Source organism: Chelonia mydas, chromosome 10 (genome assembly GCF_015237465.2).
Source record: "Chelonia mydas isolate rCheMyd1 chromosome 10, rCheMyd1.pri.v2, whole genome shotgun sequence".
NCBI classification, from domain to species: Eukaryota; Metazoa; Chordata; order Testudines; family Cheloniidae; genus Chelonia; species Chelonia mydas.
Genome location: NC_051250.2, coordinates 13,311,968 through 13,326,488, shown reverse-complemented (window position 1 = coordinate 13,326,488; position 14,521 = coordinate 13,311,968). Strand labels below are relative to the sequence as shown.

The 14,521-nt window shown below is 42.8% G+C and overlaps 1 protein-coding gene across 4 annotated transcripts in view; it reads right to left on the bottom strand.

The window, feature by feature from the left end:
- The window catches only part of ADAP1 (ArfGAP with dual PH domains 1), a 105,025-nt gene that overhangs the window by 63,938 nt on the left and 26,566 nt on the right, over positions 1-14,521 (bottom strand). For all 4 annotated transcript variants that reach the window (XM_043523899.1, XM_007065360.4, XM_043523900.1 and 1 more), the window contains one exon: positions 4,516-4,598. In XM_043523899.1, the coding sequence (XP_043379834.1) occupies positions 4,516-4,598 (83 nt within the window). The remainder of the gene's footprint in view (positions 1-4,515; positions 4,599-14,521) is intronic.

Below are 14,521 nucleotides of genomic sequence, written 5' to 3'. Positions count from 1 at the left end.
CACCTCACCACTCCTATCCCCCCAGGCAGACTAACCTAGCAAAGGGACCCAACGACAGCTGGCTCAGGGGCTCTGCAAAACCTCTATGGGAGCAGCGATGGAACCTTATATTCCCTGCACAGCCTTGGGTCCTTCCTCTTCTTGCTCTCTGGCAGCTGTAGGGTTTACTCACATCCTCCTGGCAGACTCTGTTCCTGCTTCCCTGTGCACCTCAGTCCTGACTTGCAACATCTGACATTCCAGTCCCGAGACTCCTTTAAGCTGTGACTGTCAGTCAGGCTGCAGTAGTTTTTGTTTGGCATTTACAGACTCTAGACAATCTCTCCCCAAAGGCTGTTCGGAAACAGAGGAAGCTGAATTTCTGATGAGGGCTTCAAAAAAATACTTCTCGTTATTAGACTGGCTGGAAAAGGACCTCGCTTGGAGCTACTGAAAGAAGAGCATTCTCCTATTTTATATGCAATTATCGCAAAGATATTAGAGCACAAAATTGCCCCTGGGATTGGAAGATGGAATTAAATCTTCCAGCGAACACCAGGAAATGGATCTTGATGTCTCTATTAGTAGCAAAATGTTTCGTACTTGGAAACTGGCAATCTAGCGCCTCTCCAGGGAATTCAGAATGGTGAGAAAAATAGTCAAACATAGTGTTAAGGGGGAAAACATAACTTCACATGGAAGACAAAAGAGGGAAAATGCACACTCCAGTGAGATGGTTGTGATATAAGACACCTTTTGTATATGAGGTCATTAATGAACACCAGCAGCCCAGATCCCCTGATGTGTTCCTGCAGTGCAAAGAAGCCATAAGCATGGGCCACCAGCCACATACTGCTCATTCCAGCACATGAGGAATTGACCAAACTGGTGTTGTGGTTCGTAAGCCACGTCACCCTGGCATTTGGTGGGAGGGGAATGGCCGGAGCATGCAGTGTGGTCGGGACTAGGGCTGGTTGGAAGTGTTGCACTGAAACCGTTTTTTTCGATGAAAAATGCCATTTTCTTCAAAATCAAATCATTTCGGAAACTGCGCTGATTTCAAAGAACAGTCCCATGGGAAGAAATATTCTCAAACGAAAAGCTTTTTCCTCTGGACAAATGTTCATGAATACGGAAATGAAATTTCATTTCAGAACTCCAAAATTTTGCTTCATAATTTTATTGGATGGATTTTTGTCAGTGTCAAATTACTTTCACGTTATTTCATGAACACGTCAGTAGCAGCAGTGCATAATTTGTGGCTTCTGTTGAGTCGTTGACACAAAGCGTCAAACTGTTTCATAGGAATAGGGACAGTAGAAACTTTGATCTAGAAAAACAAGATGAAATATTTCAATGTGTACTAAGCAGCAACTGCCTTTAATGATTGAAAACTAATAAATAAAAAGACTATTTCAAGTATTACATCATATTATGACAAGTCAGCGGCACATATTAGACACTACTAGTACTGCCATGTTATGAAATAATGTAAAAATTATAAATATAACAATGAACACATTAAAATGAAATTTTGGAACTCAAATCTTTTGGAAATTCTGATTCATGGGAAATTTTGAAAATTCATTCTGATCTGGATCAAGAATAAATATTGAAATTTCCAGTGAACTGAAGATTCCAAGTTTCAACCATCTCCACTCAGGATTTTCCTCGGTCTTGACAAACGGCAGTTGATCTTGGAGCCATTTGCAGGCAGTGTAAATTAGAGCAGCTCTTAGGCTGCTCTACCTTGTGCCACATGACCAAACTGGCATGCAGCAGGCCTAGGACTGAGGGACAGTAATGTATCTAACAAACTTTTTTGCAACCCCATGGCTGATTTGTATTGTGCGTTCATTGGCCATAGCTGCAGATCTTGGCTAATATTTCTAGTTTACATTTGTAGCTAATATACATGGGCCTGTGTCAGGTCTTAACTGTGACAAATTCTCTTCCCCTCCTCCCCCCCAAAAAAAGACAAGCTAAAAGCATAAAGCAATGCATATGCATGTAGTTGCATTCCTTTGTCCAGAGACTGACAGAAATGGTTGTGATGTTCATTTAAAAATGTCTCATTGTTCTACTTTGTTCTCTATTTAATTTTTCATGAAGATTTTTTAAAAAAGCAAAAAAAACCAGAGTGCATCAATATGTGCTTAAACAATGCATAGCTTTTCCTGACTAATGAAGTTATCAGACAACGCCTGTAAAATATGCAGCTAAAATTAACTCCTGTTTGAGTCCTTGCTACAATATCTATTTAGAACTCTCAAAACACTTAAGCCCCAATCCAAAGCATAGCACTTAAGCACATGCTTCGGACATGCTTTCAGCTTGGAAAAGAGGAGACTAAGGGGAGATATGATAGAGGTATATAAAATCATGAGTGGTGTGGAGAAAGTGAACAAGGAAAAGTTATTTACTAGTTCCCATAATATAAGAACTAGGGGCCACCAAATGAAATTAATGGGTAGCAGGTTTAACACAAATAAAAGGAAGTTCTTCTTCACTCAGTGCACAGTCAACCTGTGGAACTCCTTGCCTGAGGAGGTTGCGAAGGCTAGGACTACAACACGGTTTAAAAGAGAACTGGATACATTCATGGAGGTTAAGTCCATTAATGGCTATTAGCCAGGATTGGTAAGGAATGGTGTCCCTAGCCTCTGTTTGTCAGAGGGTGGAAATGGATGGCAGGAGAGAGATCACTAGATCATTACCTGTTAGGTTCACTCCCTCTGGGGCACCTGGCATTGGCCACTGTCGGTAGACAGGATACTGTGCTCGATGGACCTTTGGTCTGACCCAGTATGGCCATTCTTATGTTTTCTTTCTTACGCTTAACTTTAAACACCAGTCATTTTATGAAAGTTAGTGGAATTACTCATGTGTTTGAAGTTAGGCATGTAATTAAAGTCCGTTAACACTAAAGATTAATATTCCGTGGACAGTAAAGTGTTACTCTGTGGGTGTGTATTGTACATATCTTAGTTTATATTTTTCAAAGCTGCCTAGGGGATTTATATATATATATAAATATATATACACACACACACCCCCCATCCATTAAAATTAACAGACTATATATAAATCTGCTAGGCAGCTTTGAAAATCTGAAATACTCCACTTTTATACATACATATACACACACACACACACTCTCTCTCTCGCTCACTCTAATATGTACATTACCTATAGTGACATATAACCATAAAATGGCATAGCAGAAATTCTTTGAACATAAGCTGGGTATACATGAGGTCAGATTTTAATTGTAGCTCTATTAGCAGCAAACCGCAGGTGCTACCTGCTTATTATTAGGCTCCACAAGCAGCATGAAATTAATATTTTAACCTTTTCATCACTAACATGGTCCTTGTTAATATAATTATTCCGGCGCCATCCATGCACATAGCTGGTGTAAAAAAACCAAAAGAAAAAAAAAGTACAGTATAAATACAGAATAAATTCAATGCCACCTTCATCTGATGAAAAGAAAAGAACAGGAAACCAGCCAATTTTATGTCTCCTTTCACGTCACCCACAACAGCCTCAAAAGTAATGTTCGCCAAATTCCATACTTCCACTTAAAAAGATCCCCAACAAATTCTTCTGAAGATCCATCTGCTCCACAAGTCAATCTATCTACAAACTCCACAGTTCCTCGCTGTATTGTATTGCGTGCATTGATTGGAACTATTTGGAGGAGGGACTTCAATGGCTGCATGGAAAGCCTTTTCAATGGTACACTTGTTATGCCATGAGCTTGACCCTGCTCCACTGAAGACAATGGGTGTTTTACCATTGACTGCAATGGGAGAAGGATCAGTCCCTATATACATAAGTAATAACCTCCTGGCCTGAAGTTAATGGGGAGGTGGGGTGGATCCCATGACTTCTGAATCAAATCAGATGGCTTAGCTATCAGATAATTCTAAAGAATAAACCCCCAATTTCTTTTGTTAAAAACAACAGTCAACTTGCATTTAATGGCACTTAAACGTTGGCTGAATTTTTGACCCTAACCACAAGAGCAGGTACCTGTGGGTACGTACATGTACACACACACACACACACACAGTCACCTTGCATGAAAAACAATTTAAAAATATTGCCCCCAAACACTTATCTGCAAAGACATCACAACAAAACCAAATGAGTTAATAACCCCACTTCATCATTCCCAAAGGAAAACTCTTCCTGGTCATATCCTTACCAAGTAGTGACCTATATTTTAATTCCTATTAACACACCCAGCAACCAGAAAGTATCCTATTTGTACTTTATTTGTTGGTCACATGCATGGCCGAAAGCCCACTGAAGTCAATGAAATGACCCCTCCATTGATTTCATCGGGCTTTGAATCGGACTCTGAAGTCTCGACCCAACCCCAAGGGGAGTCTTTTCCCAAGGAGTTGCACTTTCCCCTCCTCTCTAGGGAGCTGTAATTTTTCAATGTTATAGAAAAGGAGACCATGGAAAGTAAATGGATGCTTTTGTACACAGCAAAAATCATCTGCTGAGAATTTCTTTCACTACCTGCAGAATAAGGCTCTTGCTTCTCAGTGTAAATGAATTCTTTTCTTTCATATTTGGCTCTGATCCACTGTTCTCGTAGCAGTCTGAAAAAAAAACACAGAAAAGGAGACATAGTCCAGAATAAGCTAAAAAATAATTTATGATCATTAATTCTTCAATGGAAATGTGAGTGCAAGTTGAAAGCCCTCCAAAAATTAAACTGTACATGAGCCGGAGTCATTGGCTTGGCTTGGGTTTCTCTGTTTGTCAGTTAGACCACAAGTTGATTCTTGTGCACACAATTCTAATGGAACTTTTAAAAATGTATATGCAAAAATTAGCAGAGTAACTCAGCATCTAGCCTCAGTGCAAGATGTCCTTCTTAACATAAGAGTAATTTCAAATATTATTTCATTTCAATTTGGAATGCTAGGCCAGGAAATACTTTTGTCGGATTGAATTCTTTAACAAGGGGGATCAGTCCAGGAACAAAAGGAGAAGATTGTCTCAGCGCTGCTGGTATACAGCAGAAATCAGGCATGCCAATGACAATGCATTTAAATGGTTGACTTTTCAGCAATTAAAGATTGAGAGGTATCGTCTCTTCTCAATGCCTGGAGCCTATGCAAAGAGATCTCTGTGCATCAGGATGAGAAGGTACTCCTCAGTGTAAAAGAGCTGAACTCGAAGCGCATAGCAGAAAACTTTGTAGAAAACCATCCGTCTATTATTAAATGCCCTACATTTCCAACTGAAATCTCCAGAAAGGAAACTGGTGTCATTTATACGGCACACAAGGTCTTTATTTTCAGAAAAACATTGAGATCAAAGATTACAAATAAATTAAAATAAAAAAGTGACTGCTAGCATTAATGAGGGTATTTGGCCTGGAATTTGCTGTAGCCTCAAGACTGTTTTAATTGTTCCTAATTGTCTATTGACCTACAATCTTAAGAGCACCATGTGTTACTCCAAGTTTGTTTCTTTGTGGGCACATTTAGAAGTAGGTTATACTGATCTCAGCAAGAGTATCACTCAGCAATGACCTCGTATCGGGTTAGATTTGCTCATCATTTGCAGAACTCATGGCACTTCAACCCCATCATATCTGTGAGACCAAATAAATAAATAAATAATGTGTGCATGGAAGGAGCACATATGTATTCATGCTTTTATGAAAATTAAACACAGTATCTGCTTGGCATAACTTCCTCATTCTCAAAAAATGCTTCAGAGGAGAAAAAAAGTGTTAATTTTTTTTAAATTGATATATTTGGATACAGAATGCTGAGATAGCTCAAATGATATCAGACTTCCATTGCATCTGACCTCTCTGCCTTTTCCCCTCCCTCTTCCCATCCACTTTTTCCTTCCTTTCGTTGTTTGCCTCTTTGTGTATGTCTTTTTCTTTTATTGTTACCCCAACCTTAATGTATTATGTCTGTGTAATATTGCCTGATTCTGTATTGTCTGGCCTTGCAACTTTGACAAGTTGTAAAGTTGCGTGATTGCATTATTTGATTGGATAGCCTGTGAAATGTGCAGTATTTGGGTAGCAGCTACAAGCTGTAATTCATTTATCTTTTGTTTGTACTTGTTTCCTTATGAAAATGAATACAAAATTCATCATAAAAAAATCATTTCTAGCTGCAGCAAACAACTTAATCAAATTTACAAGAGAATATTCATCCATATCTGTAGATATAATCATTTCCTGGTCTGTAAACGTGGGGATAGTGATATTTCTTTTCTCCCATCCATTGTCTGTTTTATCTACTTAGATTATAAACTTTTCGGGGCAGGAACTGACTCTCACTATGGGTGTGTCTACACCACAAATGAAGGTGTCACTGGAGCATGGGTAGGCACATCCATGCTATCTTTAATCTAGCAAGCACAGGTAACAACAGCAGTGTAGACATGGTGGCATGGGCTAGCCACCTGAGTTCAAGCCTGCCAGGGAACTTGGATATGTACTCCGGGGGCTGGCCCATACCAAAGCCCACGTCACCATGTCTACACTACTGCTGTTACCCAGGCTACCCAAATTTAGGCTAGCATGAGCATGCCTAACTGTGCTACCACTACACCTTCACATGCTGTGTAGACATACCCTGTGTGTACACACAGTGTATAGGCCAACTGGGCCCAATCTTAGTTGGGAACTCTAGGCATTACTACAATATAAATGTATTGGATCTGCCTTTCCCCCTTTGCCTCCAAATCCCTTTTCGTCTTATTTTCATATCTGATCCTTAATTGTTAGGTTTGTAGCTGTAATCCAGACTGTAAACTCTACAGAGCAGCACAGATCTTGTCTTCTTATGTTTGTAAAGGGCTATGTCCATCTAGGAAGCTACAGACCTATTACGCGACGTAATCACAAATACTTTTAATTTTACTATCCTACTATTTTCTTCAGTTTGGCTGTTGCAGAAGGCCAATATCTCCTCAGCCAAACTAAAACCTCCACACCTGCTACCCTTTTGGGGATGAGGGCTGGTACTTGTGGTACAGCTTAGAGAGACACTGAGGGACCAACAAAAACCATCACATTCAGATACTGTCATATCCACAGCCGAACATTTGAGAAGCTGATCACAACTGAATCTTTGAAACTTTTCAAACAACACTAGTCAGAATTTACCTTGGGGAGGAAAATTCAGAGCACCCACATTAACTTCAGTGGAGTCTGCTAATTTCAATAGGAGCTGCACCCGCTTCGTACTTCTGAAAGTCAGGCTTCTTATGTAGGTGCTTAAATATGGATTTAGGTTCACGTACACAAGTTTGAAACACATCCCCTCACTGTACAATGCAAATTCTACAGCAGGTATTTTAGGTCATCCGTACGCCTTAGGAAACACTTTTCTACAATTCTGTATTTTCTATGAAACTGGCAATGCTCAAGAATCTATGTTTCTACACACACCTGCAGATGTGCACAAATTCATGAGCCATTATGCTGGGACTCCGATCTGTTTGATCAGGGCTCTGCATGAGCAGGTCAGTTGCAGGATGCACTCTATATGCTTATTTGGCCGTAAAGGCCTGATCCTGAGAGGTCTGAATAATTTGCAACTCCCAAGGAAATCCTGGACCCATTGAACTCAATGGCAAGATTCCTATTAAGTTCAGTAGGGGCTGGATTTCTGCGCTGGTGTCAGCGGGAGTTGTAAGTGGTTAGGACCAATGAAGCCTTAATTGAAGGCTTCAGAACACAGAGCCCACTGATTTCAATGGCAGTCCTTCCACCGTTTTCACTGGACTTTGAATCAGACCGATGTTTCACTTTAATGAACCCTTGGGGCTGCTCTACATATGTGCTGTAAACTTATTTCTGCATGTTTGATTTTAGCTGTATTTACCATGATGTAGGCTCTACATAAACTGAACTGAAGGGTAAAGAAGTAAAGAATTAAAGAAGCTGGGACAGACAATACATGCCAAATAGAGGACCGAATATGGAAAACTCCCATTAACATCAATAGGAGTTCTCTAAGCAGAAATAACGGCCGCCATTTATTAGGTTTATAGTGACCAGTGGGCCCTGTAATGAGGTTGATATTTCTAGGAATGATCCAATTTCTATTTCAAAACTTAGAAGATACACAGCTTTTGCAATCTGATCCAAAACTTACAGCCCACCTAAAGTCTGCCAGACTGTTAGATACAGGGAATGTGTCATTCCTGGCAAATGACTAGAAGGATGGTAATGGGCTCTTTGTTCTGTAATTAACACAAGAGCAAACTGAAATCAAAAATCAAAATGAGAGCAAACTTTAATGGAGGAGAAGAAAACAGAACAGGTCTTGAATATGCTACCACTAAAATAAATGGAAAACTTCCATCTGAATGAAAGAGATGGCAGAGCGAGAGGTCAAAGAAAGGGTCAGATGGCGTTGTGCTTGAGAACTCGAAATCTCATAATTTTTTTTTTTTTACTTGTTTGCTTTTGGAAATGAGAATGTGCCATTGACAAAGTAGATGGTTTCAGGTCAAAGGGACAGCAGCAAAGGTTCCAGATGGAGTCATTTGAGTCATTTTAGTTCTGAGTCAGATGCCATTTAAAATGAAGCAAGTAGCTGGCACAGCTTCTGTCTAATAACATTTTAAAAAATACCACATCACAGGAAAAATATATTTATGGAGGTGAAATTAATAGGAAAGAAACAGATGTCTTCCTCCCTTCCTCACTGCTTCAAAGCCATTTTCCATTGAAAATATAAAGCAAAAACACCAGGAGTGTCCAATAAAGAGCTGGCTGGCGAATAGGGTATTTTCCCCTTGAAAAATATTGATGAAAAAAATTCATTTTCATCCAAAAAAATAATAATAAAAAAATTCCATGGAACATTTAGGCTTATTGTTGAAAGCCCAAAACCTTTTGGCTGAAAACGTAAAGTTTTGGTTGGGAAACACTGAAATGAAATACTGGGTCAATCCAAACAGAACATTCCATTTTGGAGCAGTCTGACAAACTGTATCTGCCTGCACTGCCACAGTGCTTCATGGGAGGTGTAATTAGAGTACCTTATGCCCCCAGTCTCCCTTACTGCCAGGCTCCCTGGTTGGACTACATCTTCCATGATGCCCCAAAGTCTCCTATCTTGCATCATGGAAGTCACCTGCCTCTGAGGCATCATGGAAGATGTAGTTCAGCCAGAAAATCTAGCCCACATAGGAGATAGGGACATAACGCACACAAACTATGATTCCCATGTAGCACTGTGGTGGCTCATGAGGATGTAGTTTAATGTTGAATCAAGCCAAAACAAAGCCTTGTGATTTGGGAAACGTCCTTTCTGAATTGAAAGGTTTGGTTTTCAGGTGCTGGGTTTTTCTGACAAAAAGTTTCCGCAGAAAGCAGACACGTTTCACAAACAATTTTGTTTAATCAAAAACACAGTTTTCCATCAAGAAACAATTTTGACTGAAAATTTTCAACTTGCTCTAATCCAATGCCAATTTTCCTTGAATAAACGGTCTCCCTCCAGCTTCAGTGTCACAGATATGAAGAATTCAGAGTAGCAGCCGTGTTAGTCTGTATCCCCCAAAAGAAAAGGAGTACTTGTGGCACCTTAGAGACTAACACATTTATTTGAGCAGATCCGATGAAGCGAGCTGTAGCTCACGAAAGCTTATGCTCAAATAAATTTGTCAGTCTCTAAGGTGCCACAAGTCCTCCTTTTCTTTTTGGAGATATGAAGAAAGAAAAGCAACCAAAAAACACTTATACTCTGGTTAAAAACACCTGCTCAGTTAAAGTCATTGCATAGGGACGGGCCAGTTAAACACCACATCTGGCTCACAGCAGCATTGTTTTTTAAAATGGTGAGCATTTGGGTTAGAAACGTGCAGGAAACAGCCTGTGTATCTGTACTGTTTGTAACCCAGAACTCCTCCATGAATTAAATAAATCAATCTTTAGGACTCATGGCAAAAGACAAGATGATTTGTATGGGGCGGGGGGGGGGGCAAGATTCCATAGCACTGAATCGAGGAAAGTGGGTAGATTATAAGCAATCACGTGCCAGTAGAAGTTACCAAATTCAGTCAAGAGTTTCAGAAGTGACCAGTGATTCTGGGTGTCCAGCCTGAGACACCATAAAGAGTTCTGATTTAGAAAGTGCTGAGCATCCCCTCTCTGAAAGCAGGCCATTTTACAATGTCTCAAGTTGGGCAATGGTGACTTTTGAAAATGTTGGCCATAATACCTTAGTAAGTAGGCAAGAGTCAGGTATAAAATGAAACCCTTTAACCACAATGTTTCATGGCTAAAGGGAAAGAAGATCTTGTTAGTATCGATACCAGATTCCAGTAGCATTGGCTATTGTCACGTTTCCATGACAGTTGTTTTCATAGGCTCACAACTTTCTGAAACATTCACCCGGCGAAGCGACAATTTGGAAACAGTGCCTCAGGGCCATACGTTGATAACAACTAGGGTTTGCACAGAGAGCGGCTGACAGCATGGCGGCAAAGCCATGGAGAACGGCAACTGGTTAATTCTGCAACATGTGCAGTGTGTTGTGGCCCACATCTACCTGTAGGTAGCCCACAGCCCTTGAAGATTCTTACCTCTCTTGCACCAACCTATGCGGCTGGTTGCCTTACCAGGACTGCACTGTGTGTGCCAAGCAGGACTTACTTGGACATATTATTTGTATTACAAGAGCATGTAGAGAAGGGGCGGGCAAACATTTTGGCCCGAGGGCCATAGCGGGTTTGCAAAACTGTATGGAGGGCCGGGTAGGGAAGGCTGTGCCTCCCCAAACGGCCTGGCCCCCTGCCCCCTATCCACCCCCTCCCACTTCCTGCCCCCTGACTGCCCCCCTCAGAACCCCTGACCTTTCCAACCCCCTGCTCGCTCCTCATCCCCTGACCGCCCCCTCCAGGGACCCCCCACCCCTAACTGCCCCCCCGGGACCCCACCCCCTATCCAACCCCCCCCCGTTCCCTGTCCTCTGACTGCCCCCCAGGACTCGCTGCCCCTTATCCAACACCCTCGCTCCCCACCCACTTACCATGCCGCTCAGAGCGGCAGAACTGGAAGCCGCGCCGCCTGGCCGGAGCCAGCCACGCTACCCGCACAGCGGCATAGCTGCGGGGGAAGGGGGACAGCAGGGGAGGGGCTGGGAGCTCGCCTCCGCGGCTGGGAGTTCAAGGGCCAGGCAGGATGGTCCTGCAGGCCAGATGTGGCCCGTGGGCCGTAGTTTGCCCACCTCTGACCTAGAGGCCCCAAACTGAGGCTGGGGCCCTGCTGTGCTAGGGGCTATACAAACACTTAGCAAGAGAGAGTCTCGGACAGATCACAGTCTCAACAGACAGAGCGTGAGCGGGGAAACACATACAGAGATGGGATACGACTTGCCAGTGCTTATAGAGCAAGTCACTGGTAAACTGGGAGTGTTACCCAGTTCTCCTGATTCCCAGTCCAGGGTCCCAGTCACTGGACCTCACTGCCTCTTCTCAGTGCAGCTTAAGCCGATGTAGCAGAGGTATTTCTGGCTAGGTGTAGTAGCACCAAATTGGTGCCAGTGTTGTATGATGCTTCTCTTCAGGTTGGACCTGAATACCTAGGTGAAATGCGAAAAGACCCCTAATGGGATGTGTTCAGACTACAAAACAGAAGACGCATAGAGGCAAATAAGAATGGAGGATTTTTTTTTTTAAGTTTGACATAAGACTTCTGCTAATTGCCTACAGTTTCCACTGTCATGTGCCACAGGCTCATCTGACCAGACACAGACCCCCTGTGGCTTAGCTTACCATCCAGTCCCCCTGTAACACCCTTTTTAACAGGCTGGGGAAGCCAATTTTCAAATTCCATCTTCTGTGTGAGAACTGCCTTGCTTAAAGATACAAAAACCCAAATAATAATAAAAAAGAGATGTGTTTTTTGTGAAAAGGCCACCTGTTGTGTGATTCAAGTATGGAAAATTCACAATAGCACAAACATGGGACCTGGCTAAAAGAAGCATGTGGCCTGAGAGACAAAGGAGCTCCCGCAATGCTCCATATCCTGATGATTTATTGAGCCCCAACAACATGCTCAATGCTGTACAAAGTGTAGAAGACACTGTTACCGTCACCATAGCTACCTATATTAGCTAATGCCCATTTATGATGGTTTCAGAAGTTCTCACTTGCTTATTTCTAAAAAAAATGACTACACCAAATAAATCAATCATCCTCCGCAAACCACCACTGGTATCTCATGGCTGGTGCAAAGGGCAATCAAAACAATTACACTTCTACGAAGCTAGAAGTCATTCTTAATAGTTGCTTAACATAGACAGACTACAGTGGCATGGCTAGAAAGAACACCACAAGTTAGAATGCACCGCTAGAACCTGGCTTAATAGGCCTAATCCAAAAGCCTTTTCAAGTCCATGGGAGCCTTTCCCTTGTCTTCACTGGGCTTTGGCCCAAAAGTGGCTATGTAAATGGGTAGATAGTCTTCTCCCTTAGCAGATCAGTTCCATACATGTTTTCACACCTGCTGCCTTCAGAGACATAAACATGGTCTACTGCGTTTGCTCTTGTGAGGTCTGAAGACGCAAACCAGCTGTGAGTGTGAAAGCTGGATCCTAGCTCTGTTTGCAGAACATCAACAGAATGGCTTTCTAAATTCCAGTCTGTTACATTTGTGCAAATCCACTTAAGGCAATAGAGTTACACAGTTGTAACTGATGGCATGATCTAAAAACAATGGGATTGCATAGACAAGAGGGAAACAAATTGGGCAGAATTTGGCACACAGAAACCCCATTACTGATGCTGCTACAGCTGCTGCATGGGCAGGGGAGGACCCAGCTTCACTTTCAGGGCCCAGCATGGGTTTGCAGGGCTGGTAGTTAAGGGAAAAGACAAAAACAGAACAGAACAAGCGAGCATCTAACGATCTGTATATTGAGCACATTAAACCTGGAAAAAATATCAATAAATAATCATAGTTGCTTTTTCAACTAGAGCAGCGCTTTGAAGACTGAACACATTTTTAAAGTACTTATAACTGCACAATAGCAATGATATTAGAAACCACTATTTTTCTACCTATAATTATCTCTTTTTATATTCTTAGGACTATCCAGGGCATGGACCCTACTGGGACATTGCTGTTTCTTGGATGATTTGAAAGCACCTGACCGCTCTGGTTTGTCATCTCATCATACCCCAGGTACGGCAACAGCCCATGGTACTTTGTACTCTTATTTAAATCTAATGTGTCCCGCACTCCCACCAGAAGCACTTGGGCACTGAATGCTGATTCATTAAAATATTATGTTGTTAAAGATGAAGGGCCTGACGCTGATTTCACTCACATCAACGTAAGCCTTGAATAACCAAGATCAAAACCTGGTCCAAAGAAACGTATAGACTGAGGCAACACACTAGATTTCACTTATAGCATTAGTCATGCCACAGTAGGATTACAACTCAATCTGAAGATCTTGCTGCTGGTAAGTAGTGAGTGAAGGTGTGGATTTAGATCCACAGAAAGTAAAGCCATATACAGAGGGGCGTTTCTGTATTTTTCTAATCGGTTTTCAGCCAGCTGTGTCAACAAATTAAGACTTGTCTTTGCCTCTGTTGATAAGTATTGGTATGCTTCCTTCTTCATCCACAGCTCACCTCGGGTACGTCTACCCTGCAGCTGGGACTGAGCCGCCCAGTCCAGGCAGACAGACTCACACTAGAGAGGCTCAAGCTAGCACATTAAATAGAGCAGCGTGGATGTTGCAGCTCTGGGGGAGCTAGCCACCTGAGCTCCGACCCAGGGGTTCAGGTGGCCTTGAGGCAGGAATGCCAGAAGCTCCTGAGAAGTGGAGCCCCGCCCCTTCCCCCTTGAGTCCCAATCCTTTCCCCGCTGCTCCACCCTTTTCCCCGGGCCCTGCACGCCGCTTGCTCCTCTCTACACCATCCCCCTCCCCTGCTCTCCCTTAAGACTATGCTCTCCCACTTTTAAAAGTGATGGGGCCATGGCCCCCTGGCCCCTCTGTTCTGGCACCCCTGACTTGAGGGCTCTAGCCACTGCCCGACCTACCACCCGAAGTGCAATGTCCACACTGCTATTTTTAGCATGCTAGTTCCAGCTAGTGTGAGTCTGTCTACCAGGGCTGGGAGGCCCCCTCCCTGCAGTAGACATATGGTTAGAGCATGATCCTACAAACCCTTACTCACCCTTGCAGTCCTTGCTCATAGCGAAGAGGGAGTAGTCAGAGCTTAGCCTTTACCAGTAGGACCACTCCTGCGAGTCGGAGGCTGCAGGTATCAGAGGCTGCAGGAGCAGGCACGTCAACCACAGCTCAGACAACCCTCCATGTGTGACTGTTTCCTGAATAGCCCTCGTTCCATGCTTGCAGTGCCTCTGCTCCCTAGCAAATGGGGTTGGCTAGATACTGTAGCAAATCAATGTGAGTAATGAACACCCGACCTGGATTCCTTTGGGCTGCCAGATGACCGATAGCTGTTTTCCTATCCTAGCCCCTCTCTAAGGGTCACTTGCCCCAGGCCACTCATG